Genomic DNA, 27,854 nt, shown 5'->3' with positions numbered 1-27,854 from the left:
GAATTTGTAGGGGAAAAAATAATATGTTTAACTGAATACATTAAAAAATTATACTTGACACTGGACATGAATAAATAAATATATAAGTAAACCACAACAGAAAATATAAAATCAAGTTCCTATAAAATATGTTTACAATCCTCTACGATATATTTATCATGTGTTTATTATGGTGTAATTGATTTGCAGTTACACCATAATAATGGATTCAGCATCTGGTTGAGAGTTATATTGTGTCTCATGCATTCATTTATGTAAAAGTAATTATGTTTCTGAAGGCCAAAAGTAGCCATTGTGAATGGACAGTATTTGAGCACTTCACAATGTTAAAAGAAAATAAAAAAGCATAAAAAATCTTGGCACGGCTTGTGAGTTGGAATGTTTGTGCATAAACCACAGTAATAATTGAAAACTCTAACAATATTAATCATAAATCCAGTTTTTCTGTATCCTCAGCTGTACAGAGCTGATCACACTTAGGCCTACATGTTCTGTTAAAATGAAAAGAGAAAAAACATGATTGGTATGAAACCACTTACAATGTCTATTAAACTTGAATAATATATATATATATATATATATATATATATATATATATATATAATATATATATATATATATATATATAGATATATATTAAGAAATCATTTACTTTACCTTTAAAGAGCCATCTTTTTTTATATAGATTTATGCTTTGAATTTACAAATGTAGGCGAAAATACTAAAATATACCCCGGGCCTAAGGGGTTATTATCATATTTTAAGGTAAACACTGGGTAAACATGATGCAAAAATGCAGACTCAAAGTGAATAGATGACACTTTCACAGACAAACATTCGGTTCATAAGGCAGATATGTTGTCTGATTTCTAGTGATGTAGGCTATAAGACTATAGCGCAAAAGAGCATGAAATCGCTGTGCTCATCACCTCTGTATGATGTAATACAAAGAATATGACTCCATTAGTGTGGCACAACATTAGTCATATTAGCCAAAGAAGGCTCAGAGTATGGATCTTTACAGCCCATTTGCTCTTTAGTAGCTATAATTAGGGTAGTTTTTGTGCAAAGTGCCTTTTAGAAGGGCAACAGAAAGTCTCCTTGAAGGGTGATTAGAAAAAGCTTTTTCACTCTCCCACAGGTTAGATATTTATGTTAAAAAGGTAATACACAATGCATGAAGGACTGAGAAAGGAAAAAAAAGAAGGTGGATCCATATCCATAGCCTATGTATAGCCTAACGTAAATGTTTCAATAGAGCCATTATCAATGCCTTCTGCGCCCCATTAGAGTCTGTGATGTACAGAATCGCAGTTTCACATGAACATAATTCACTTCATATTAGGTCTTAAAGGGATAATAGAGTGCTTTTAACATCGACTTGCGTTCAGAATTGTGCCCGTTGAGAACTTTCATCATCCTCAAGACTTGTTCATATCATTTGACTTTGTACGAGTCCTTGTCATTAAAGGTACAGTTAAAGCGATCGAGGTCGGTCATTATGATTAAATACAGTGTGGAATCAATGTTCTCTTATTAAATGCCCCGATCCCTTCTGTTTTCGCCACAAGTGGCCGCTGACGTACAAAAACATGGGAACTGTGTTTTTCTATCTCAGTGTTCTTGGGGACATTAATAGTGGAACATACGGCTAACGTTATAGCATGTAGCATTTGCTTAAACTTGAAGGAGATCTGTGGATAAGGTAAACACCTAAAAAGTTTTGTTTAATAGCATGTTTGTCAGATAGTGACATCTGTCGAAGTCATAACTTTATTATATAACGTTACGTTTAAAGCTGTTTTCAAAATGCCATAATCCAAAGCTACACAGAAACCGTGTTAAGAAACTTTGTTTACTGGCAGCAAACTCACAAAATCATTTATTTCAGTAATTTTGCTACTCTCTGCACTGTACTGGGGTTAGACATGGTATTATTCCTTGAAGTACCTTGGAATATCATGTAAATGCAATATTACACGAATATAGTAAACATTCAGTATCATAGTAAGTTATATTTCAAAGTGTACCATCAGATATTGTCAATGTTCATACGTTATTCATACTTTGTTGTAACCTCTTAAACCTTAATACATAATTCTCTCTGCTTATCCGTGTCACTGCACAGTTTTTATTATTAGCAATGTACACAATATGTATTCTGCATTCGTCCATCTGTTTACCTATTTTAATAAATAATAAATGTGTTTACAGGGTATGGTTCAGACAGTGTAATTTTGTCAACAAAATGTGCCTTATCCAGTGTGTAATTTGCACTTGTTCCACTGTATACTTTGGCTTGACTTTATTTGACCAAAGAATTAGCACTGTGCTTACAAAACAGTCTATTAATTAACTTATCTAAGAGTATATTACAAGGTGATAAAGCTTTTATTTTATTTATTTATTTATTTATTTTTTTTTAAGTGTGCAATAAGGGATTTATCAGGCTCTAAAAATGGGGCAAGATTTTACAGAGAATGTTGTTGTCAAAATCATTATTAGACATCACTTGGTTCCATGTACAAACATGAATTCAAGGTTAATGTGTGCAGGATGCTAATGACTTACAGTTTTAGTAATCAATATTTCACAGACTTTCCAGTGCAGGACGTTAAATTATGTTGCACTCATCTCTCATTCATCCTGCTTGTGAACATTGTAAATAGTCTTGAATTTGCATTAATCACATCATTTGTTTCCAAAAAGTTTTCCCATTTCATCACAAAACATTTTATTTTATGCTCGTATTGCAAATATTATCTGCTTTGTGATGTCTTTATTGTGTTTATTGTAGTGTTATCCAGTATACTATGGTGTGAGACATTGAAATGGCTGGCCGGATTCCTCTGGTTTTGCTGGCCTGTGGCTCCTTCAACCCCATTACCCACCAGCACATGCGGCTGTTCGAGCTGGCTAGAGACCACATGCACCAGACGGGTTGGTGCCACCTGTTCATTTACCTGAAATTGGCCATCATCTGTTATCAGGCCAAAATTGGCCTCCTTTCCACTGTCCCTTTGGACCTGTCGCTTTAAAGTGATTTCTGTTATGTAACTGCATTTTGGTTTATTTTTTGTTTAAGTCTAGTCTAAAGTGTGCCTAAATCTGTTATTAACCATATAAAGACAGACAAATAATAGTTAATATATATATATTTTTTTAAGTATCACTTTTGATAATTCCGGCTTTTATGGCCCTTGTAGTATAATATAGGATAGTTTTGGGCTCATACTTAAGGTGGAAAGAAAGACAGTTTTATTCAGAGACTCAAACCTAGCAAAAATATGCAATTTGGTTAATTTGCTAGTAATTATATGGCCAAAAAGTTGAAAGATAAACTTTATAATGGAATACTTACATAAAATGCATATAAAATTCAGTTGTCAGTCTGTAAATGCTGTTTAATGTTTAACACTCTGATCTCAGTCAAAATATACTTGCATAAGTTCATACCCAAGTGTCACCAGCAAAAAAAAGGCTTTGTAGCTGCTGTAACGCTATGTCTACAATGCAAGCAAGCATTTCAAGTTTTGTTAATTATAATTGGCACATTTTGTTGTGTTGCACCGCTAGCTTTCAGTGTAGATGTGGTGTAACTGCGTCTCTCCAAAAAATCTGCATGGTGCTGGCACGCTGACATTTTTGCTTGTGTTTATTTACTGTACACAGTGTACTCTAAAATTGCTTGCAGATATAGCATAACAAGTTACCAAAATAGCTTGCATATTATATTACCTCAAGAGTGGCTGGAAACTTGTTTGTGGTTTCTTGCCATTTTTATGAAAGATTACATCTGACTTTTAAAAATGAGTGAGTTCTGTTTTATAATGTCTTGCATGCGCAGCTAAATGAGAAACTGCAAAAACAATTGCAGTATGATGTAAATTCCTCTCGACTATGCAAAATTACAGCATTATTTGGCAAAAACATTAAGCATTCAGCAACTCATTAGAGTCCGCCTGTGTATGCAAAGCTTGTGTTAATTTGTGTGCAGTGGCTTAGAAACTTTTGCAGGGCTGAGCACTTAGAAAAGGAATCAACGTCTCTTTAATAATCCACCAATTATTTACATTTCATTCATACGCTAGGAATAGTTTACCCAAAAATGAAAATTTACTGAAACTTTACTCACCCTCAGGCCATCCAAGGTATATCACTTGCTCACCAATGGATCCTCTGCAATGAATGGGTGCCGTCAGAATGAGAGTTCAAACAGCTGATAAAAACATCACAATAATCCATAAGTAATTCACTCCAGTCCAATGACTCCAGTCCATCAATTAATGTCTTGTGAAACAAAAAGCTGCATGTTCATAAGTAACAAATCCATCAAGATGTTTTGACTATAGCTTCTGCCCAAAATGCCAGTCAATAATCCATAATAATGCTTCCTCCAGTTGTCTTCACACATCAAAATCCACCAACTTGTTTGTTTAGAACTGTTTTAGACTGTTGTTCTTATAAAGAGGACTCACTGTTTAGGTGAAATCAACGTCTTGATGGTTATTAGCATGCCTGTTATTAACATATTAGCTGTTTATTAGTACTTATAAAGCATTTATTCTACATGACCATATTCTACATCCCTAATCCTACCCAATACCTAAACTTAACAAATACCTCACTGACTGTTAATAAGCAGCAAATTAGGAGTTTATTGAGCCAAAAGTCATAGTTAATGCTTTGTTAATAGCGGGAATTAGACTTAAAATAAAGTGTGACTTATATTTGACATCTTATGTACTTGGCTCTTTCTGGAATATGTTGTCTCTTCATCTCATAGGTCTGTATCATGTGGTGGGTGGCATTGTATCTCCTGTCGGTGATGATTATGGTAAACGGGGTCTTGTTGCTTCGAAACACAGACTGGCTATGGCAAGACTTGCCCTACAGAGCTCTGACTGGGTTTCTGTAGACGACTGGGAGAGCAAGCTGGAGGATTGGACAGAGACTGTGGTGACCATGAGGTGAATATAAATATAAAGAACCATTTTACAAAAGTGTCCTGCACTGGCTTCTTACCATGACTAACGCAAATCAGTCAAAAGTTTGAAAAGGCAAGTAACTTTCTGGAGTCTTTTAACACAACTGGGACACTGGCTGTAAAGGAAACATTAACCGGTTTTGACAGATGGGGTGCTAAATGCTGATTGCACCTCCATTATCCCAGATACTGCTCAGAAGTGCAGCGATAGAGTCATCTTTGATGATAGGAAAGTTGCCTTTTTTCTTTACTTCAAAAGCACTGTTGAAATTTTAAACATACTGGCATTATTAATTTGAATGACAGTTTATGATACAGGATACAGTTACGTCTGATGTAGGCTTATCTTTCTCCTAAATGAACTGATGGTTCACATTAGAGTGTTACATCTCACATATGAATACCCAGAAGTCTCATTTATATAGTGCAATATATACAAGAGGAATGACACACATTGGCAAAGGTTTATAGATATGGAATATAGATATTTAGTCTCTACTGTAGAAATATTTCAAGATGCAATTATATTTTATATGTTTTTGAATTCACCTTGCATTACCCTCTATGAAGGACTTCACAAACTCACTGTCATCTTCAAAATATCAGAGCTGAACTAAAGCCAAAACTTTACAGGAGTTGAATCCTTAAATTCCCTGTGTATGAGATATCAAATAGCCATGCGCTGATGTGACTCATTCCAGCCCTACTATCCATCCATCATGGTTTTCATTTTGCAACTGTGCCAAATTCTTGTCCCTTCTCTTCGTCGTGACATGCCATTCCTCCTCTTGAATCCCTCAAGAGATAGTAAAGTAACAAGAGACTGTTTAAGTACCCCTCAGAGAAATCAAATTTTGTTTTATGCCAACTGCTAGCTATGCCCTTAGGTGGCTAATTAATACTCTGATGCCAGGGAGGAGGACGGCTACTCTTGTGCCAGGGCTTTGTCTTTCTAGGTTCGTAATTTACTTCCTGGCAGAATTGGACGAAATCACGCAATTGATTATATGCCCTTGCAGTTGACCTATGTGATGAATTACCAGGTTGAGTTTTTGCTATTTTTAAAGGACATACAGAAGTACTATGCTTCATACATATAGGCTCTGTTAAAAAATCTATTCAGCATAGGTAGCAACAAGGTGCATTTATCAGTTAGGTGCCTTATAAGAGTCCTTTTGGCCAAATTGTACCAGCATTGCATCTATCTATGTCTGTCTGTCTAACGTCCTGTCTATCTATGTATCTATCTCACTATCTGTGGTTCTATCATTCTATATATCATTCTATCGTTCTGTCTGTAAATTCAGGCCTATAAACATTCAAGAAATCAAGACTTTTGTTAAACAAGGCCTATTGAAGTCAACATTCAAAGTTTGTCTTGAGCATTTCTTGTTAAAATTACTTTAGAATTATTATTATTATTATTATTTTTTTGCTACTTCAGTTCAAATCCAATTCAAATTCTGAATGGAGCACATGCCTGATTTGTTCTGCTATTGGTTAATTTTAGTGTCCATTGCACACTGTATTGTAAACAAGCTGTTATACCTTATTCTGCTATTCACTTTATTCATTAAACATACATACTTGGGGCAATATATAGTTACAACAAGTGCTGTAGTTAACTCAACAGTTATTCTCTATGTAAATGTTTCACACTCCTATCTGCATTTAAGCAACGACAAAGCTTATAATAGCCACTTGTGAGAGACTGAAGAAGTTGAGATACACATCTACTGTACAGGCTCATGTAATTCAGTGTGAATGTAGAGCTTCTCCTACATTCATAAGCCAATTACCTACACAGTATAACCATTTATGCTCAGCATTGCTTATCTGCTATGTTTGTTTCTCCCTGACTCACTTAACATAGGTACCACTACGACCGCATAGCTGCTCAGTACCACAGCAGCAAGGACCTGCCCACAGTCTCTGGTAAGCCCCGCCCACCTCTCAGTATGTATTTATAAATTGACACAAGAACAGTTTTGAGTTTTCTCTAAACCTCCTCTCTGGCCCAACAAAGCCTTTCTGTTTTTGCTAGTCACTTTAGATATGTCTGATGCATTTAAAACAGGTTGTTGTCTTCTCTCTGGCCAGCACAAGCGCTGTTAGGCTGCTGTAGAGGAGCATGCTAATGAAGCCTAATACCCTCCACAGGATGACTGAGCTTAAGACAAGCATGCTCAGACTGTTAATGAAGCCGAGATTAATAGCCAGGACAACTTTATAACTAGACAAGTGCCAAGAATGACAGAATACATGCACACAAATACCCTCTTATCTCAAAACCTTTCAGAGGACTCCCTTATTCAATGCTTGTTCCCCTTTGTTCTATTGCTATTCTTTCATGTGTAATTTCTTTTGTTTGGCAGTGGACTGAAGCAAGGCCATAATCATGTTTTGAACAATGGGGGTGGGTCCAATTTTTTTATTTATTATTTTAAAGGGGAGAGTAGAAATGATCTTTTTATTTAAAGGAATTCAATAATAAAGGATTTAAATAAATGTAAGAAAATTAAGTATTAGTGAAATATGATTTTATTGATATTTCCAAATAATATTTTTATTTTAAAATATGAAAATTTCACTCTAATTGGTATGACTAATATGTCAACAACACTAAAGGAAGAGCATTTCTTTGTCTCATCACATTCACACAAATGATTCAGCCTATATTTCAATTTGTCAAATATTACATGTTCAGCTAATTAAATCTTACCTAGCACCTTTTATGTTAAAAACTGAAGTGACGCTGTGGAATTTATGTTCGGTATCTGTGAACAGTGTCAACCAAAATGTAACTTTTACAACTTTTTGTCTTTCTAACAACAAACAGTTATGGCCTGGACTAAAGAGTACATAAAGAAACTCGTATTCATCCTCCTGTTACAATGATTAATATATATATCAGTCAGAATTAACCTAAAAGACATTTAAAGTCATTTACATTTTTACAGAAAGAGATCTTTTTAATTTTAGATTTCATGTTGAATTATCTCTGGGATTATTTTTGATTAAATTGCTTTTATGCAAACCGCATTATAGCCGATTCAAAGAAATCTGGCGCTTACTGAATTAAGCCATTTATGATTGTCTGGAAATATTAGTGTTTGTATTGGAATGTGTACAATGCTTTCCTTTGCTGTGTTTTTCATGAATGTATTCATTATTAGAATAAGTATGAAGGGGGTGGTTTTTCTCCATGCCCATGCAATGTGCATTTACATTTCTTTAGATCTATGTGTAGTCACATTGAGTAGAAATAAAGAGCTTTAGTGGGCCGCCCGAGGTTCATTTCTTGCCCCCTGCAATTCACGTCTGCTCAAACAAAACCCAGCTCTCAGACACGTTATAGCGAGAGAATTAGAGTTAAAAGCATACTATTGATTATTTCATATCCTGTAAATAGCACTGCTGAGGACAAGCCCTTGCATTGCTGGCCATGAAATGATTTGTAATGAAGTGCTGAGGAAAGAAAAATTAAGATTTTTGCAGAGGCAAGGGTTCATGGAGTGTCAAACATTTTGTCTATGAGCCACCACAACATATTGAAAGATGGGGAAATTCATTGATAGCATTGTTTTTTTTGGTTTGTATTTGCAACTGATACACTAAAAGAAATATGCAAATCCGTTAACAGATACCAAATCTGTGTTGAATCCAATTTCCACGGTGCAGTTTCCAGTATTGCAGGTTATTTCTGAGTTCCAGGTTTTGTAGGATGCAGAAGGTTATCCTAATTTGGAATTGCACGCCATCACTGTTATCACTTCAGAAAAAAAAAAAGTTGTATTTTAAAAGTATTTTAAAAGACAGAGCCAGAAGGGTGGAGGGATGAGGTGTAGCCGGAGGAGTGGAGTCCCGACGTGGCAGATGGTTGACTATAGACCAAGGCGGAGCCGGAGGGACGAGGGAGCCTGGTGGAGCTGGTGGACTGACGGGCCATGGTAGAGAGGAGTGAGCTAGGAGCCATAGTGGAGCCGCTGGATCGAAGGGCTGGGGCGGAGTCCAGGACTCAGAGGCTGGAAGCGGAGACAAGGGATCCTCCAGCCACGACACCAATGGAGACTGGCAGACCCGTGACGATCCCACCGCACAGATCGTGGGCTGAGGGTGAGCTGAGGGGCTGCCAGGAGACAGCGGTGGCGATGGTGATGACTGATACAGAGGAGGTGGGAGAGGGAGGCTGGATGGGAGTTCAGAATGCTCAGGAGAATTTGACACGGTGTGTGCTGCCCACACACACACCATAAGGCCACTTCCAGCACCGTGAGCACCAGCTACAGGGGAATGACCACTGTGGTTGTTATAGTACAGGCAGATAGTTCAGGGCAGAAAAATATTTCAAGACTGACAGACAGTTCAAATACGACCTCTGTGGTTGATTCAGGACAGACAGAAGATTCAGTCACAACCTCCGTGGTCTTGATGGGGCAGACACATGATGATGGTGGGAGAAGACAATGCATATTCTCTGAGCGCAACCTCAGCTCACCCCTAGCGGTGGGGCGGTGGGCAGGGCAATCCTCTGTGCCCTCGCTCTGAAATTGATTCACCATGGCAACAGTAATGAAGTAACAGTAATAAAATTAACATCTGACTTGTTCTCAGTCAACAGCAAGAAGGCAGAGCCTTGCAAAATGGGGGGAGAACCTGCACCAGCACCACTGACAGATGAAGAGGAGATGGTCAAGTAGAAGAATTTTAAAATACAGAAGGAAAAAGAATAATGGTTGCTTTTGTATTTGTAGAAAATAAAGATGACCAAATAAATTGTAAATAATTTGTGTTTATTTAACAGCTGTGGTAGTTATGGCATATATCGCGTACTACCCCTCCATCTAGCATCCTTCCTTTCCATACAGTGATCTGATTCATTTTCAGAAGGTGTGATGGTGGGAATATGCGTGAAATCAATGCATCCAACCACACTGGAAATCCTGAAGGAAATTCTAACTATTGGGTCACTTCCAGAGGGTTCGCAGCAAGACGTTATTAAGTGAACATCATTTATCAGATTAGACTTATTTAAACCGATTTCTACAACACTGACCTACAGTCCAGTGAAACTGCTCTTTGACAGATTTGTGCCCAGGAAAAAATTCTCAGAAAGAGCGTGAGAGTGATGAACACCTTCCTTATCAGTCTGCATACAGCGGCCTTACTAACCAAAATAATTCACCATTATGAAAGAAATTAAAAATAATCTATTCCCACACTCAGAAAAAAAAGGCTTTTCTTACTTAGAAATTTTGTCTTCTTGTTTCCAGTCAAAATATCTAAATATTCTTAAATCAAGATGCATTTTCTACATAAAAAAGACATAAGGTATTTAGTCTTGTTTCCATGGTGGTGGTGGTGGTGGTGGTGGTGGTGGTGGTGGTGGGGTGGGGGGGGGGGGGGGAATTTAAGTGCATTTTTCTTATTTTGCTAATTATCTGCCTGTGGGGTAAGAAATTAAAAATATGCTTGATTCCGTTTGCATAAAGATTATTTTCCTTACCCTATGTTGGCCAGCTTTACATGTTTTACATAAAATGCACTTAAAAGCCCTCGTTTCCCCCAGAAACAAGACTTATATCATTTTCATCTATAGAAATTGCATCTTAACGTAATAATTTTTAGATATTTGTACTTGAAATAAGACACAAATACATTTTTGCAGCGTGAATGAGGTATTTAAACATCACTTACGCTTTAAAAAGGGGGAGAAGACAGAAAGAAACTCTGAGTTTACCAAAGAAAACCTGCTCCCGACCAGGTTAGGTTCACAGATTAAGTTACCATGGTAACTGACTCTGCGTATAAGTTACCTCTTTTTCAGAAAAGGGCTTGACTTTCCCTGCTTTTCCGGGTTTGACAAACCTTCCATTCTGAAATGGAAAACCCAGAGTTTTGCTCATTTCAGGGTTAACATAGTCAGAGTTTTCACTTAACCTCCTTTCTGACACGGGACCCAGGGGTGTGATGAAATCTGCTCTGTAACAATATGTATTGACTATTGACTATTAGAGTATTTATTAATATTTTGAATTTTATTTTTTATAATTTTAGTTTTCATTTTCATTTAAGTTAAATGTTAAGCAATTTAGTAATTTTAATATTTTTTTGTTTGTTTGTTTTTTGCTCTGTATAGCTTTAATTTTTATTTAGTTTTAGTTGTAGTAATTTTAGTACTTAAACTTAACATAAACTTATTCATTGCTGTTCAAGATTAAGTTTTTTTCAATTAATATTCACATTTTATTTAATTTTATTTTATTTTAGCTTAATTTTCAAATACCAAAAAGTAGTTTTAATAGTTTTAATTAAAAATAACAACAATGTGGGCATCCTGTAAAACTTCTCCTTTTGTGCTTCATGGATGTATACTTTTTGAAAGACATGAGGTCAAATAAATGATGACAAATCACATTGCTGTTGTTCAGAAGCACTTGGTTTTATTACAGACACATTTAAAAGGTGCTGTAAGCTATTTTGTATGAATGGGCACTCAGAAAATCTCTCTATTAGGTATCACTGATTTCAGTCTTATAAATTATAATATCAGTCTCTGTGACAGCTCTAGGCTCTTTACGCTGCCATCATTCATGTTAAGCGCCATATTCAGCTTCATAAGCAGTTGTCAGTTTCTGCCGTTTATTTTGACAACTTTGACAGTATTATGATGATATGCTGCTGCTCTCCTGGTCCATATTTAATTACAACAGTTGAATAGTTCCAAAACAGCTAACATTACTTACGTCACCTTTAAAAGAATAGTTCACTTAGAAATAAAAATGTACTCACCCTCAGGCCATCCAAGATATAGAAGTTTGTTTCTTCATCGGAACAGATATGAAAAAAACTTAACATTATGTCAGTTGCTCACCAATGGATCCTCTGCAGTGAATGGGTTCCATCAGAATAAGAGTCCAGACAGCTGATGAAAACATCACAATAATCCACAAGTAACCCACACTACTCAAGTCTGTCAACACCTTGTAAACTGCTTGTTTATAATACACGAATCCTTCAAGACAATTGTAACTAAAAAACATTGCATCCTGCTAAAATACAAGTCCTCTATTTATAATATTGATTTCTCCATTAAAAAAATGATCATGTTGTCTGAATCAGGGGAGAAATATGCACAGATCAAGCATAGTTTACAAGAAAAAAAAAAATCTCCAAATCTGTTCTGATAAAGAATCAAACTCATTTACATCTTGAATACATTTGAAAGAAATTTACATTTTCAGGTAACTGTTTAATTAATTTAGATTAAAAAAATACCGTACAATCATTAATGTGATTGCTTTCTCCCCAACAGAGGTTCCTCAGCTGAAGCTGCTTTGTGGAGCAGATTTCATGGACACGTTTAAGGTGCCTGGTCTGTGGAGGGATGATCACGTCGAGGAGGTGGTGGGCCGCTTTGGACTGGTCTGCGTGAGCCGAGGTAGCCTGCAGCCAGACCGGGCTATACATGAGTCCGACTTGTTGTCCAGGCACCGGCAGAGCATCTTTCTGGTTCGGGAGTGGGTCCACAATGAGATCAGTGCTACAGAGGTCCGACGAGCCCTGCGGAGAGGCCAGAGTGTTAAATATCTCTTACCAGACTCGGTCATTGATTACATAAGAGAGCACAACCTTTATACACAAGACAGTGAGATGAAGAACAAAGATGTTAAACTACGACCTCTTACCAAGCAAACAATACAAGACTGATGCATAAGAAATAGCATCCAGTGGTCTTAGTCACAAGCAATAGCAAAGTATGTTTCAAAAGAATCACTTTTCATTTTGAAGATGCGAAAGCAGCTTTAATGGAGTTGCATATTTTGTCTAGTGTAAATTGAACTTTATCCATGACCATGGTTTCCTAGTGTAATGTGTGGAGAGGGATTTAGGAATTTATCCTGTCTCTGCAGGAGTTAGATTTGCCAGATCACTGCAGAGCTGTAGGTCTATGTTCTGCAGGTCTGGGATTTGTTGACTTTTGCTGAATGTCACAGGGAAGATAAATAACAGAGCCTTTACACTTTGGAGAGCAAACATTGCTTCTTCCATTTCCATTTGCACAGAAAGCGTCATTCATGTTGTCAGATCCCTAAAGATGTTTCATCAAGCTTTGTCGGTGGGGGGAAAAAGAGTTTCAGACAAAATAAAATAGAAGAATGTAGTTCGGGACATTTGAGGCAATGTCTATCTGAATCGTTTCTTTTTTTCTTGTACCACTGACTGTGAGTTTTGGCTCAAACCGGATAGTTGCTTTAAGGGTGTTTTTTGCAGTGTTGAAGCCCTCCTGCTGACAGTCTTTGTGCGTGGAGTTTGGGTTTTAAAGAAGGCCTTTATTCATGCTGTCTTGAAAGAAAAACCAGACGAATTAATTCAACACAACTAGTCCCACTCTTCTAGATGGCCGCTGCTTTGCACAGAAGTGCCGTGTGTGCCAATTCAAAGCATCAGACACTTTTAACTGACAGATGAAAGGAGTGACAATGCAATTTGATCTTATATCAAGCACAAACCTACTTTTCTTTTATTTGAAGAACAAATAGACTTCAGAATGATGTATTTTATGTGAATTAATCTAAGAAGACAATTGAAATTGTTTTTTTTTCTTGCTATATTATATTAAAGAAATAAGCATTATGTGTAAGAGTATTTTTTGTTATCGCTAGCATGTTGCTACATTGTATGGGGTAAGTTGTCACAATGGGACCTACCATTAAACACTATAATCTTTTCAGTGAAATTAAAATAGTAAAACTATTATGAAACCGCCAACATGTAACCTAGAAAAACTGCATTAATAATAGCCTACATATTAATGATTAATATTGAATGATATATTACTTAACATTTTAAACACATTTGAGAACTTGCCTATCAAAACATTATTGTTGATGCAGCTCTTGTGACAACTAGCCCCGGTCTATTCCTTACAGTGCTCAAGAGTTTAAGTGACGGAGTTACATGGTGTGATATAGGACAATTATTTTTGTCCTTTTTTTATACAAGATGTTGCTGTTTATATTAAGCAGCATGAGTCTGGAAATGTACCTTTGGTATCCCGATTACCTTGTAACCCTGCTGCATGTCTCATCATAGTGTTGATGAAGTACCATGTTATTTCCACCTGTAACCATCACTGTACTGTGGTATTGCTAGAGTACTGTTCTAAATTAACATTGTCACATGAGACTAATTTTCTTTTCAAGATGTGAATATAGCTATTAGAAAGATTGCCACCCTGTGAAGCCTGATAAAGACATCACTCAGGATGGAGATCACTTCATCATAAAGACTCTCAGCACTTTCAGGAACTACAACATGGACTTTGTGGTGGGTCAGGAGTTTGAGGAGGATCTGAGTGGAGTGGATGACAGGAAATGTATGGTGAGCAAACATTCAATGCAAATGCTTGAGAGCTTAAAAGCATAGTTTTATACCTTTTTTTAATAAAGTACTACTCAAAAAAGCTTTTATGCTATTTATTAAGCTGTGCATTTTTGGCTCAGTATGAACTTGCAGGATTATGTGTTTGATTCTCCCTCGGTGCTTATGCTTTGCAAGGACACTAGATGTTTTCTAAAGATTTATTGAGAATTTTTGAGAGTTTTCTTACCTTTAAGTAGCAAGTTTAAAGAAATAGGCTTTGGTGGTTTATTATACTTATTTTCACAGAAAGTTTATAACATTCCAGGATCAGTGCTCTAATGGTTCTCTTATAGGGTTGCCATTTGTATAATTTCATTGTCCTTGAAAATCAGTAACTGTGCGTGTCATTTACAGTTCACAGTCTTAACTAATGAGAAAAGAGGAAATTGTGAAATGAGTGCAATAATTGGCTCTTTAATCTAATAAGAAGTGTTACTCTCTCTCCTTTCATTTTCGTCTGGCTTTTCCTGTCATTTGGAGAAACTTGGTATATCTAAGACCTGTGTTGAAATGATTGCAGAGACAGAGACAATCATCCGTTTTTTGCTTAACCCTAAAGCCGCCTTTTCACTATCTCTGACAAACTACAGACCGGAAGTCATTTGTATATAATGAAGAGTACTACGGGAGCTGCATGACGTTCTGAATATACAGTATATGCAGATTTTTTAGATACAATTGGAGCTTCAGATGTTTTGCAATATGTTAACTTTTGGGACTAGATTGTATGTGACTGCTCAATTGGATGTGATGTACTTTAATCCAGAGTATGAGTATGAGGTGAGTTATGGCAATATTCTGCACTAGAATTTTATTTTTTAAATAATATTTCAGATACACTGTAAAATGGCCAAATGTGACAATTGTACACCACTGTAGGACATATTGGAAGGCCGGCTTATAGTCTAGCACTCATACACTCAGTGTTTATTTTAGTATTATTTATACTGTTAATGGTTTTTTTTGTTTTTTTTTTTTTTTTTTTTTAGTTTAATTTTTAGGAATTATTTTATGCTTTTGTGTGTGTGTGTGTGTGTGTGTGTGTGTATATATATATGTGTATATATATATATGTATATATATATATGTATATATATATATATATATATATATATATATATATATGTTTCTAAATAGACATTTAATTTACTTTTATTTCAATTTTAGTTTTATTTTGGTTATTTGCCAAAGCAACATTTCAAAAATTTCATTTAGTTTACATTTTCATCTTATATATATATTTTATTTTATTAAAGCTTTATTAATGTAGTTTTAGTTAACCATAACAACTGGTCCAGCAGAAAATAACACAAAGTGTAAGTTATGATGCACTAGACGTGTCTCCTCTTTAAAAACTGGCCATTGTTCAAGTTCACTTTCTGATATAACTCAAAAAAAGACATGTGAAGTTTTCCTTGAGTTACAGTAAATAAAAACATTTGAAATGCAGCTTTCAGTAAAGATATTGTGACCCAGTTTGCCCTGAACAAAATCACTCACCCCATTCAGTCCTAACAGCACCCAGCATTGTGTTTTTTTTCTTCCACTAAAATCTGGCAGAAAAAAAGCTTTTCCAACATGTTTCTTTTTGTGCAGCATATAATTGTAGTGCAAACACATTTATTGTGGGTCAGATTTAATTTTCTTTTTGTGTCAATAAAATATAGATGTGCTCTTCTCTTCCCACTGCTCTTGCAAAATCTGCTCTGCTTCCCTATGTCTTTGCAGTCTCTCTATTTTTTGCTGTATACAGTATATGTTAAAAATAAATCTCTGTTATCCATTATAGACCACTATCACCTGGGATGGAGATAGACTGGTATGTGTGCAGAAAGGAGAGATTGAGGGGAGGGGCTGGACCCACTGGATTGAGGGAGATGAACTTCACTTGGTAGGCCACGTCTCATGCATTTAATTTGTAATGTACTTAATGGTATTCCCTCCCAGGTATGATTGTTTCGCATAGAGCTGGTATATACAGTATCGGAAATAGCCTAAAGCATATAAAATACGGCATGCCAGATATTGTTTCGGGTATAGGTATGCTGCAGATGGTGGGGGAAGAGCTATTCTCAAATCTCAGAACTTTCAGCCCTGTGATGATTCACCTGAAAAAGCACAACACTGACAGATTGATAGCTTTAATACATTTGAACTTGGTTTAAATTATTCTAATGGGTGTCAAATACCATCTTTATGACATGATAGGATTTTTAAATGAAGTTGACTGGAATATGATGGGTGGAGGTAATAACAACAGATGTTAGGCTTCAGCTGAGTGTTTGATCATGCATAATAAACTGACTGCGTTGCTGTGGCATTACCAAAGAACTGGACATTGCTGACACCAGCTGGTTGAAAGTTATATACAGTACATTCTAGTATTGTGTTGAAAAAGAGCACTTTAAGGGAACTTTTCCATGTTAATTATAGCCAAAATTTATTTTCAGATTTATTTATTTTTTTATTTAATTTTTTCTTCACTTTATTAGTATGGGACAGTGTAGAAGTGACTGGAAGTGAAGTCGGAGTGCGCCTGAGAGAGAGGGATGTGGGATCGGGAAAGGTCCTTGAGCCGAGATTCACACTCAGGATGCCTCTGGCGCAATATGTTGGCGCACTGGCCACAAGGCTATTGGCGCAGACAAAACTTACTCTTAAAAAGAAAGTTCTTTATTAGCACTGATGATTCCATAAAAAAGATGATTTTCCATTGCAGAAAAAGGTTCATTAGATTAATAAAATGTTTGGGTTTTGGTTTTCCCTATTGTTTTCATACTTGCTTAAGTTAATGAGCATGAAGGCATTTTATGTAATTGACCAATCATGGTTTGTGAGAAGGTGGGATCTACAGAGGACTGTCAAAGCAATGCAAATACTCACACATACAATGTATGAGGCCTGTAGAGAGAATTTAAGTAGGAAAACAAAGCCAAAACCTGATTAAGAAATCCTGGCCAAGTGTCCAGGACAAAAAGGACATATGTCTAGAGTTGAGAACTATGCCTTTACATGTTTTCTTTGTTTGCAGGAACTGAGAGCTGCTGGGATTGTGAGTAAACAGGTCTTCAAAAAGTCTTAAACCCTCACTGACTGAACACCTGCAAGAGATCCAGGAAAATCCAACACTTTATAGTATATAAACTCACGCCACATCTTCCTACATCTATCCTTCTGTTTGCACCTTCATCTCTGCTATTGTGAAAACCAGACAAACACCATCTGTGATAGCCTGTCACAATCTATAAATGCTTGTTTGTTCTGATCCTCACAGAGGAATATCTCAAGTGACTTTCCTTTCCTAGGTGCAGTGTTTGTCATTTAGATGTTATTTACATTAGTGGTAGAGAACACCGGGATAAGCTGCTCTGTAAGTGAACCATCAAACAACAGGTGCGTCAGGATATTGTCTTGGACGCAAGAAGAAGATTTCTCAGATTGGGAGCTTCTGTGTACATAAAAGTAATTAGACTCCAGAGAGGATGTGTGGAAGGAAAAATGATGTGACGAGTCTGAGTGCCGCCCAGCTGCTGTCGCTCTGATTGAAGAGCCTGTCAGTCTCTTGGGTTCTGAGCATGCCAGGGTTTTGCTTTCCTTCCCATCATGCCTCTGTGACTGCGCAAACAAAAGAATACATAAATCAGTGAAATAAAGAGAAATGCATTGCGTTCTGCTGTTCACATGCATCTAAATGTGTTTGTTTGAACACACTAGTTTAATAAAGGCATACCAGCAGGAATGTAAATTAAATATTGCTGCATTTTTTGTATAAACTTTTGAAAATCCAGGTTGGCATGTTCACTTTTCATTATTGCTGAGATGTGCTTCAGCGATTCTGAAGTATTAAAGGAATATTAAGAAGTGAACTAAGCAGCACCCATACATCCACTTAACAAGAGAACGAAAGGCACATAATTGGCAGTGTGTTGATAACTATACACTCTCAGAAATAAAGGTACAGAAGCTGTCACTGGGGTGGTACCGTTTCAAAAGGTACACTTTTGTACCTATTGGGTTCTAATATGTACACTTTAAGTACTAATATGTACCTTCAAGGTACCAAAATGGACCCTTAAGGTACAAATATGTACCTTTTGAAAAGGTACTGCCCCAGTGACAGCTTTTGTACCTTTAAAATCAGTGCAACCGTTCATTTTCCATATTTGGCCCAGAGTCTATCAATGGCTTCCTGCCAGGTGTTCCTTTTAGGGAAAATTCCTTTAAATTTTTTGGGTGAACTATTCTTTTAAAATAATGGTCTGTTTGTACTCATGCAGCTCCAAGTTGGCCCTGATCCTCTGGACTAAAATACACAAAAATGAACATGTTTAGAAAAATAATTAAGGTCAAATCTGCAAGCAATGCATTTGAAGAAATGTTTGAGCTAGCTAATAAAAACAAACCATACACAGGGCATTTTAACAGGTAAAATACCTTTCTTTGCATATCTTGAACTTATTAACCTGCAACAGAATGTGCAAGCAAAATTGTAAATTTTATACTGTTTTGTATTTATCAACACATCTGAAAAAAATGACTTATGCTAATCACTTGTACCTTCAGAGGAAATTAACCATTAACTATCTTATTCTTAGGTCCAAATTTAATTGGATGTATATGTCATCATCATGGGAGGTTGACGGAGTTTTTCTTTTAACAAGGACACTACTAAACCTGATGAACTTATCATTACTAATTGGATTTGGTACTTGTAATGTGGGGCTTTATGCAGACATTTTACTGCACCGAATCTCCCCAAATGTTCACTGGTGTCAAGGAAACCTCACAATGTAATTCAAAATGCCAGCTGATTACAACAACTATTGGAAAATGATCTTAATTTAGAACTCTAATGAGTACCTGAAAGCTCTTGGTGAGTCAATTACCAGTTCAGAAAGCGGAGAATCTTCTGTAGGCGTAATTAACATTATCATCACACTGCACTATAAAACCTTCAGGACATAATTACATTACTGAGTAAGGGCTGCATAATCCTTTATTTATTTATGTTACTTAATTATTAATTAAATTAATTAACCGGTATTTTATCATTCTTATAATTGAATTTCACTTATGTAATGTACACAGAGAGAGAGAGAAAAAGAGAGAGAGAGAAGTCATATACATGTACATACTGTACATTGTAAACAGTACTGGATATATCTGTGCAAATATGTCATATATATCATCTATTTGTTTTCAAACAATCTCTGAAATATAAACACTAAAGTAAAATAGGAAATATACACATATGTGAGTTAAGTAATCTAATTTTGATTTTGGCTCTGGTTCCTGGCAGACATAAATGTTGCTATTAGGAAAACTGCCGCCGTGATGAAGCCAGCAACAGCATCACTGAGAATGGAGATCACTTCATCAATGAGACAGTCAGCATTGACGACATGACACTGACTTGAGTTTGAGGAGGTGATGAAAGCATTTTGACTACCTAATTCCTATTTATTTCCATTTATGTAAAAACTTATGTATAAGATTAATTTCCAATTGATATGCTATGAAAATTGGTAGAGGCATCAAATTATACATTTATAAGAAGCAAATGTCTACTACCATTCATTCCTATGTCTGCAGTGATCATCTGCATATTTATAATGAAAATACCAATCATGGGCTTTAGGCTTCATCATTGTCAACATTATTGCACTTACAAGATTACCAAGATGTGTTAAAAAGATAACAGCAGATGGTTGCAATTATTTATTTTTGTCTTGTTTATCTTTTGTTGTAGGAACAGAGCTTCTGGCATAATAGAAAAGAAGGTCTTAAAGAAACCAGTTACAAGAAGCTGTACCATGGAGGTCTATAATCTATACATCTCAATTGTATTAAAAATAACAATAATATTTAATACATATGAGAAATATGCTTTTAGATCCCTATATAACTACCAGCATGGCCAAAACCAACCAAAACTAAGACCTTTTGATCTGTGCTACTATTGGATGTGAACATCAAATCAAATTTAGACCTTCATTTCTTGTTCATCTCTAGAATGAAAAGATAAAACTAATAACATAATATAAATGTGATAAAGAAGCTCTGTTACTGCATAAATGACAATCCGCATATGCATACATGTGACTTTGTTGTAGGGTATTTTGGATCTAGAGTCTACCCTACCTAGTGGAAGGTGGATTAAAAAAAAAAAAATGTAGGTGTGTAACAAGAAATGTGGGTTAGGTGTATCTGACTCATTACATGAAAGGCAAGGAAAGCACAGACAAGACGAAAGATGATGAATGTAGTCTGGCTCCTGCAGCTCTCATAAACAAGCTTGATGGAAAGGATGTTGGACCCTCTGTATTCTCCCATGTGTATTACAAATGTGCCAACAAAACAAAAATGAAAAAAAAGAAGAAATAAAGAAAGATGGAATGAGCCAGTGTAGTGCTGGTGGTTTTCTGTTTGTGTGAATAGTCAAAGTAATAAACAGTCAATTCTGCCAAGTCTGTTTCTATACATTACATAATTACATGAAGTTGTATCATTTAAGATTTTCATTTATGTTATGATGTATGGGCTTGATGTATATACTTGAAAAATAGCTTTGCAAGCAAGGTGGAGGATGTAAGGAATGATATAAGGAGTGAGAAGAGAGGAAAGACCAGACCTGGAACAAGTTATGTTCTGTGTATAAGTCTGCTGCCTCTTGTTAAGTTTATTTTTATTTGTGATTAAACTACATTTATTATTATTACTTTTCCAAACTTCATTCAAATTTGCAATTTTGCATAAAACAGCTGATATGCAAGTCACTTATGTGTTGTGCTAGTGGCCTTCTGGGGGCTTTTTAAAACCTGAATCTGATATCTGCAGTTTAAATTCTTCTTTTTTTACATTTCCTATCAATTAGGCCTGTAGCTTTTAAGGATAAGGAGTCAAAGAGAATTCTTTATTATACCTCTCTATGCTTCCAACCATATTATCCATGCGTTATGATTCAAGCTAGATGATAAATAAAGTCTACAAATGAGTTAATTGAGATTAATTAGTCAAAACGGTATGTGAGTAAAGGTCATGTGAGCAAAAAGCATTTAGTACTATAAAAACATCAGGCTTAAAAAACAGAGATTTCAGCTGTGTTGTCGTTAAATCACAAATTAATATCACTCTCTTCAAGATGTGCTGAGAATTTTTGACTTCTAATTTACGTCAGCTGAGAAATGTCTTTTCAGTTCATTTAATCTAAAGGTTTATGTAGCAGAACGGTGTAAATCCATGTGAATAATGTGACGATTATCTCCTATAAATCTATATGTCCCAATTTCTTGTGAATTGAGCTTGAGGGTTGGTTATATGCATGGGTTTTGCACATTGTGGGAGTGTTTTTCTCAATATAGTTTTACTGAGCAGCACATGTGTGATGGTAATGAAGCTTATCCGATTAATATGGTGGTAAATAAAATGCGGTGCTGACAGCCAGAGAGATGCACAACAGACAGGAGCAGGAGGGCGATCAGGCCTCCCCTAAAAACACATTTTCAGGACACAAAAAATGGCATTTATTTCACAATACTGTACCTGCTGATTATACTGGCTACTATATACTATAATGAACTGGAAATTATATGAATTCTCACTTAATTTATAAAATGCTTTGTTCTAACGCTCAGTTCAAAATTTTGTTCACTGATTCATTCTTGACTGATTCTGGCGACCATTGTTTTGAATGGTCCAAAGTCAACACAGCAAGTCTAGCATGTTTATTTTTTTCCATCGTCCATGATGAGTTCCGTCACATCTATGATACAGGCCAATAAGAGCACAGAAGCGCCTTCGTACATGCTTTCAAACATGCCAAAATGAAAGAGAGACAACGGTATCGGTCCTGCTAGGTGGTCCTCAGTTCTCTTTGACAGTCCTCTTCATGCAATCCAGATTTGTGTCCACTGTCAGGTTTTCTTTCTTTCTTTTTTAAGCTTTTCTGAGGACAAGACAGGGCAGAACACGCTGTTTACTAGCCATTGTTTGTTTACACGCATGCTCATGTGTCATCCCCTGTCTAGTCCCACGCTATCGAAGACAGCACACACGACAGTAAAGACAGCAAGCGAAGAATGGTCTAATAGCAACATGTCATCTGACATGTTTAAGAACTATGGCATGTGGTTCTTTGTGCCTTTGTGGTTGGTTTGAGGAAGACCTGGGTCCAGTAGATGGCAGGAAATGTAATATGAGTGTGCCAGCCTTTTCCCTTCGTGCAATAAGTATAATCCAGAAGTATCTATGAATCACACAGTGATGGAGAGATAAAATTGACGAGACATAATATATAGTGTTTGTCTGCTACTGTTTTCGGTTTTAGGCCTAGAAATGGCTCAAATAACTTCTGCTTTCTCATTTAATTTCTGTTCACTTTACGTATTTTATTGTAATCCCCTCATATGTACACGGAATACAGATGACTACAGAAAGCTGTTTAAAACCACAATGTCAGAAATAGTAAGTGAAAGCACAAGATTTATCCTTGTTTTAGTAATTCAGATGTTCGATTTTGATGACTGTTAGAAAAAAATGTTTAATGGTCCAGTCTCATAAATATATAAGACATGCATTAATTTATCTGATTAAAACATGAGCTGAATAAATGAAAAATTAATTATGTCACAGAAGTCTTATCTAAGCAGCCAACTCAAGCTGTATATGTTCTTCTTAAGCATAAGAGATAAACATTACCAGTAAAATTATTACTGTTAGAAATATTAATCCATTACAGTTTCACTGGCACAACTAGCCTACATAAAACCTTCTCATTAAAAATAAGTAAATAAATAAATAATAGTTTATGTTAGCTAAAATTAAAAACAGTAAATTTCATGGTTTGCAATTATTATTATTTTTAATTCAATCTTTGCATCATTTATTCCCACAGACCACCATCACCTGGGATGAAGACAAGCTTGTGTGTGTACAGAAAAGGCAGAACCTGATTTTACCAAGCGCGACATATTCCTAAAGAAAGATTGAGGGGCAGGGGCTGGACCCACTGGATTGAAGGAGATTTCATTTGGTATTTGCATTTTACATATTTTCTTCTACACACTCTCCTTTGCCCTCATTCAGCAATTACTTTGTTTTTGGAAACCGTGAGTTAGTGTCAAACATATGGTAACTGATGATATAAATGACATGTGATCACCAGTGTGAATTAGGGGCTCGTTGTGCAAGGGGCGCCAGGACATTATCTTTTCAAGGCTATTGTGCTCATTTAAAACATTAACAACAGATGTTCGACCACATCTGTGTGATGTTGCGCTTAATTACCCTAGGTAACCCCTTTGAAAAAAGGGTGTGTAAGACTCTATATTTAGGTGCATACCGCCACCTGCTGATGACAAGTGCAATTTATCGAGACAGCGAAAAAGGAACGTGTTTTCAAAAGGACTTGGGCGCCTAATGTGAAAGTTTTTGATTCAGATTACCTTTGACCTGAAGGATTTTATAAAAAAATAAAATTTGTGTTTTGTTTTATAATTATAATTATGAGTTGTGGGCAAGCAGGTTTTCCAGAAGACTTAAGCCAGTGTTATAGTATATTATATAGTATAGTTGCGCCCCCTACTGGAAAAGACACAAAAACAACTGCCAGAAACGGAGTTCTGTATCTATTCATCCTGCTATCAGTATGTTTGCGTTTATGCTTGATGTGCCTTTCTAGTCTCCTCATTAGACAATGTTTATTCCAAATGAGCAATTATTTTAGTCAATGTTACGGACATTCATTAAATGAATGTGTGAGTGTGTGTGGGTTTGGTATGTTTAAGTGCCATAGTCACTAAGATTAGCCTCCTGACTGAGAGCTTTACTGCAGTCTAAAAATACTGTGCCCACTTTAACACCTGATGGTCTTTCTGGCTGGAGAAGTGAAGATGGGTCTTGACCCCGGAGCAAATTGAGCTCTTTTCTTCTCCTCAGAAGCCAGAAGAGGATGAATAAGACCGGAGATGATATGATGAGGGAATATAAAGCTGCACTGCTGCATCTCTTACAGATGATACTGACAGACTCAAAAAATGTGTGCCTTGAAATTGTGCTCTTGAAATCACAATTGATGGAATAAAGAAAACTGACAAGAACTGTGTAGATGTTTGTGTTCATTCAGATAATGCAGAGGGTGTCTGTATGTTTGGACAAACATGTTAGTTAGTGAGCATGTATATTTTTGTGTTTACATTTTATTTTCTTTCACCATACATTGTTTACAATGAAAAAGACATAATAGCTACACTAGCAAATGCCTATTTAACACAGCAATTACTGTTATTAATAGGCAGAAATGTTCACTTTTTTTCACAGTAGAGTACTTGTTGTTCAAGGCACATCAGTCGAGAACTTGTTTCTTAAAAACCTGTTTACACACCACTCCACAGACTCGCATTTCCTGAAAAATAAATTAAAAACCCTCAAAATTGAATATGGATTTTATTTCAAATACCATAAATGCATTTTTAAATACTACTTTAAAAATCAACTAGATGAATGTGGAATATTAATTTGAATTTCTACTGTTTATTCCCAACATTATTGCTGTACATTTGATCAAATAAATTCAGTCTTAGTGAGCTTAAGAGACTTCTTTTGAAAATCTTACAGACTCTGAGCATTTGAATGGTAATGTGACAGTTTTCAGGTAACAGTCATGTATACAGTTTAAACACAGAATGTTGGGTAATAAATGAAGTATTCCAGACCATTGTATAATAAAGTCACTAAATGGATTTCAGCATATACACCATTTAAATACACTTGTTGTTGTAATGCATGACTGCTGCGGTAATGATGTTATCTCATTAATTACACCGTTGACTACACTAACAACAAGAAGCAGCCAAGTGTGAACTTTCATAATACAACAGAGCATGTCCTCATATAAACCGCGTCCTTATACAAACTTACCAAGTGTAACTCATCCCCTTTCACCCACTGAGTCCAGCCCCTTCCCTCCTTTTCTCCTTTCTGTACACACACCAGTTTATCTCCCTCCCAGTTTACTGTGGTCTACAAAATAGAAAATAGAATAAAATAAAAGTATAGAGAATAAATTGCGTAGTTTCCCAAAAACATAACACTTTTTTTTCTTTCAATTTTTAACTTGAACGTCCAAGGCTTCCAGTGTCAGTCACTTCCAATACATTTTAGCTGTACATTATAAGTATTATTATTAATATTATGTTTTTTGGCAAAACTTTACTATTTATTACTACACATTTTTATTCTTGTTATTTACATATAGTAGGTAATGAATTAGAAGTCCCGCACATTAACAGGAAAATAGCTTACTTCTGCATTGGCAAAGAGTGAATAGCAAATAAATAAATAAATAAAAAGTAAATTTTTTACAACATAAGTAGTGCAATTTAAGTGCAATAAATGTCATATTGAATAATAAACACAAACACTGCACTAGCATTTCTAAATGGTATATAAAAATTAAATATGATTTCCCTTTAAACTGTTTTCAGCATATTTCACAAATTACAAAGAAACAGTAAGTAACTGAATTTTGAAGTAGAAAAATTGAAATGGTATTTTCTTGTATAACACACTCTAATTATCTTTATAAACAACTTAGAAAATAATATTTTACTGTGTACGCAATTTGACCTAAAGTTCCTGAGCACCAGGTGTTTGCGGCATTAGCCCAAAACCCTCGTGGATTTAAGATTCAATAGGTCATTGTGTGTAAATCTCAATTTAATCCTATTTACTGACTCATCCGCCACGTTAAACTCAGAATAGCAGTTCAGATTAGTCTTCCATTAAAAAGCATTTCTGATCATATATTTTTGTTTTGTTGTACTTTACGTTTATAAAGAAGGAGGTCACTTACCATACATTTCCTATCATCTACACCAACCAAATCCTCCTCAAACTCCTTTCCAACATCAAACTCCATATGGTAGTTCCTAAAGGTGGTGAGAGTCTTGATATTAAAATGATCACCATTCTGAACAATCTCCTTATCAAAGATGAGATAGCTGGCAATTTTTCTGATGACAACATTCACATCTGTAAGTTGAATACATATAAAATTGGTCAACCATAGCCGTATATGGTACATGAACCAATTTTTTTTTCTTTTCACATAATAGAATCAGGTCTGCCAAAACATATCTCTTGAGTACAAAATACAGACGTATTTCTCTTACTCTGACTGTTTCCAACAGAATATATTGTGTAACATCTCACATACCTTGTTCAGCATAGAAAATTAATTCCACAATGGTGTAATGAATAAATAAATGAAAAATGAAGTATCAACCTACCTAGTGCTTCCATGTATTCATCAAAGTTTTCATTACTTGTCATTTTCCAGTATCCATTCATGTCTACGGGAGACATATTTGCTTTTTTTTTGCGTTTGTGCTCTGCACTGATGTTTCAACATCAAGGTGCAGCACGGCGTCTCAAATCACAGGGCATGTTGTAATCCTAAAGTCAATTAGGGCCTTTGGATTATCTTAAAGAGCATTTACACATGTGGTAGAACTTCTGCTGTGGATTTTTTATTTATTTATTTATTTATTATTATTTTTTTTTTGGACAGAAGCTCTGTCCTCGGGAGTGAATTGCAATGCATGATGCATCTCATAAACTCGTGTCAGTCAAAGCATGTGAACAGACAGATGTGTCAGTTTGTAATTGTTTTGATTCTCAGTCTGTCAGCAGCACAACAGTCAATCAAAGCAACAATCACAATGCTGTCAAACAGCTTTTCATTTATGCCTACAGACTCTAGAGAGAGAGAGAATTGTACACTGCACAAACAGGAGGTGAAGACCTGTCAGTCTTGAGACATCTTCCTGACTATAAATTACTCTTAAGTGTTTACAGTGAAATGTGAAATAAAAGATACAGAACTGTCATGATGAGCTATTCTTGAGATGTTTACTTTTTGGATCATGGCTTATTCCATCTTCCACAAACCACAAGAGAGTGCCTTTGACAACTGAACCAGTCACAAATAAGGTAGTGGTAGTATTGTGAAATAAAACTACATTTTAAAGTTGCTGTTTGTAATTTGTAATATATTTTCCAATATAATTTATTCCTGTGTGGGAGCTGAATTTTCAGAAGACATTATTCTAGTTTTCAACGTCACATGCTGATTTTTCCGCTCAAGAAACATTCCTTATTATTATCAACAAATATTTAATTTGCTTTTTTTTTTTTTTGTAAAAACTGTGATGAATATTGTTATAGTATTGTTTGATGAATAGAAAGTTTAAAAGCATATATTTGAAATAGAAATCTTTTGACAGTGTAAATGTCTTTTCTTTCACTTTAGATCAATTGTGTGCTTGCTGAAGAATTATTGAAGAATTATTAATTTATTCTTTCAAGTATTCATTTATTTCAAAAATTAATGAATGAATCAATCAATCAATCAAAAATTTTACTGACTTCAAAATTTTGAATG

General features: G+C 35.6%; 2 protein-coding genes and 1 pseudogene across 2 annotated transcripts; 2 read left to right on the top strand and 1 right to left on the bottom strand.

Annotated features, from left to right (window-relative positions):
- Positions 1-1,567: 1,567 nt before the first annotated feature.
- nmnat3 (nicotinamide nucleotide adenylyltransferase 3) lies at positions 1,568-13,624 on the top strand. The gene is made up of 5 exons (XM_019107323.2): positions 1,568-1,705; positions 2,798-2,940; positions 4,787-4,970; positions 6,861-6,922; positions 12,303-13,624. Exons 2-5 carry the CDS (start codon positions 2,832-2,834, stop codon positions 12,695-12,697), a joined length of 750 nt encoding a protein of 249 aa, XP_018962868.2. The 5' UTR covers positions 1,568-1,705; positions 2,798-2,831; the 3' UTR covers positions 12,698-13,624.
- LOC122136315 lies at positions 13,624-18,403 on the top strand (annotated as a pseudogene).
- A 6,284-nt stretch (positions 18,404-24,687) lies between these two features.
- rbp1.2 (retinol binding protein 1, cellular, tandem duplicate 2) lies at positions 24,688-26,805 on the bottom strand. Its single transcript, XM_042718713.1, has 4 exons — positions 26,701-26,805; positions 26,265-26,443; positions 25,331-25,432; positions 24,688-24,815 (listed from the first exon to the last, which is right to left on the bottom strand). Exons 1-4 carry the CDS (start codon positions 26,774-26,776, stop codon positions 24,756-24,758), a joined length of 417 nt encoding a protein of 138 aa, XP_042574647.1. The 5' UTR covers positions 26,777-26,805; the 3' UTR covers positions 24,688-24,755.
- Positions 26,806-27,854: the final 1,049 nt, after the last annotated feature.

This window comes from Cyprinus carpio, chromosome B2 (genome assembly GCF_018340385.1).
Source record: "Cyprinus carpio isolate SPL01 chromosome B2, ASM1834038v1, whole genome shotgun sequence".
Classification (NCBI taxonomy): Eukaryota; Metazoa; Chordata; class Actinopteri; order Cypriniformes; family Cyprinidae; genus Cyprinus; species Cyprinus carpio.
This window is presented reverse-complemented; position numbering and strand designations above follow the sequence as displayed.

Excerpts from the sequence above, each read along its gene's own strand:
- nmnat3 (XM_019107323.2), top strand. The coding sequence starts at position 2,832 with ATGGCTGGCCGGATTCCTCTGGTTTTGCTGGCCTGTGGCTCCTTCAAC. Across the intron at positions 2,941-4,786 it reads AGACCACATGCACCAGACGG|GTCTGTATCATGTGGTGGGT; the intron begins GTTGGTGCCACC and ends TTCATCTCATAG. Across the intron at positions 4,971-6,860 it reads GAGACTGTGGTGACCATGAG|GTACCACTACGACCGCATAG; the intron begins GTGAATATAAAT and ends CACTTAACATAG.
- rbp1.2 (XM_042718713.1), bottom strand. The coding sequence starts at position 26,776 with ATGTCTCCCGTAGACATGAATGGATACTGGAAAATGACAAGTAATGAA. Across the intron at positions 26,444-26,700 it reads TGAATACATGGAAGCACTAG|ATGTGAATGTTGTCATCAGA; the intron begins GTAGGTTGATAC and ends TTCAACTTACAG. Across the intron at positions 24,816-25,330 it reads AAGGGGATGAGTTACACTTG|GAAATGCGAGTCTGTGGAGT; the intron begins GTAAGTTTGTAT and ends TTTATTTTTCAG.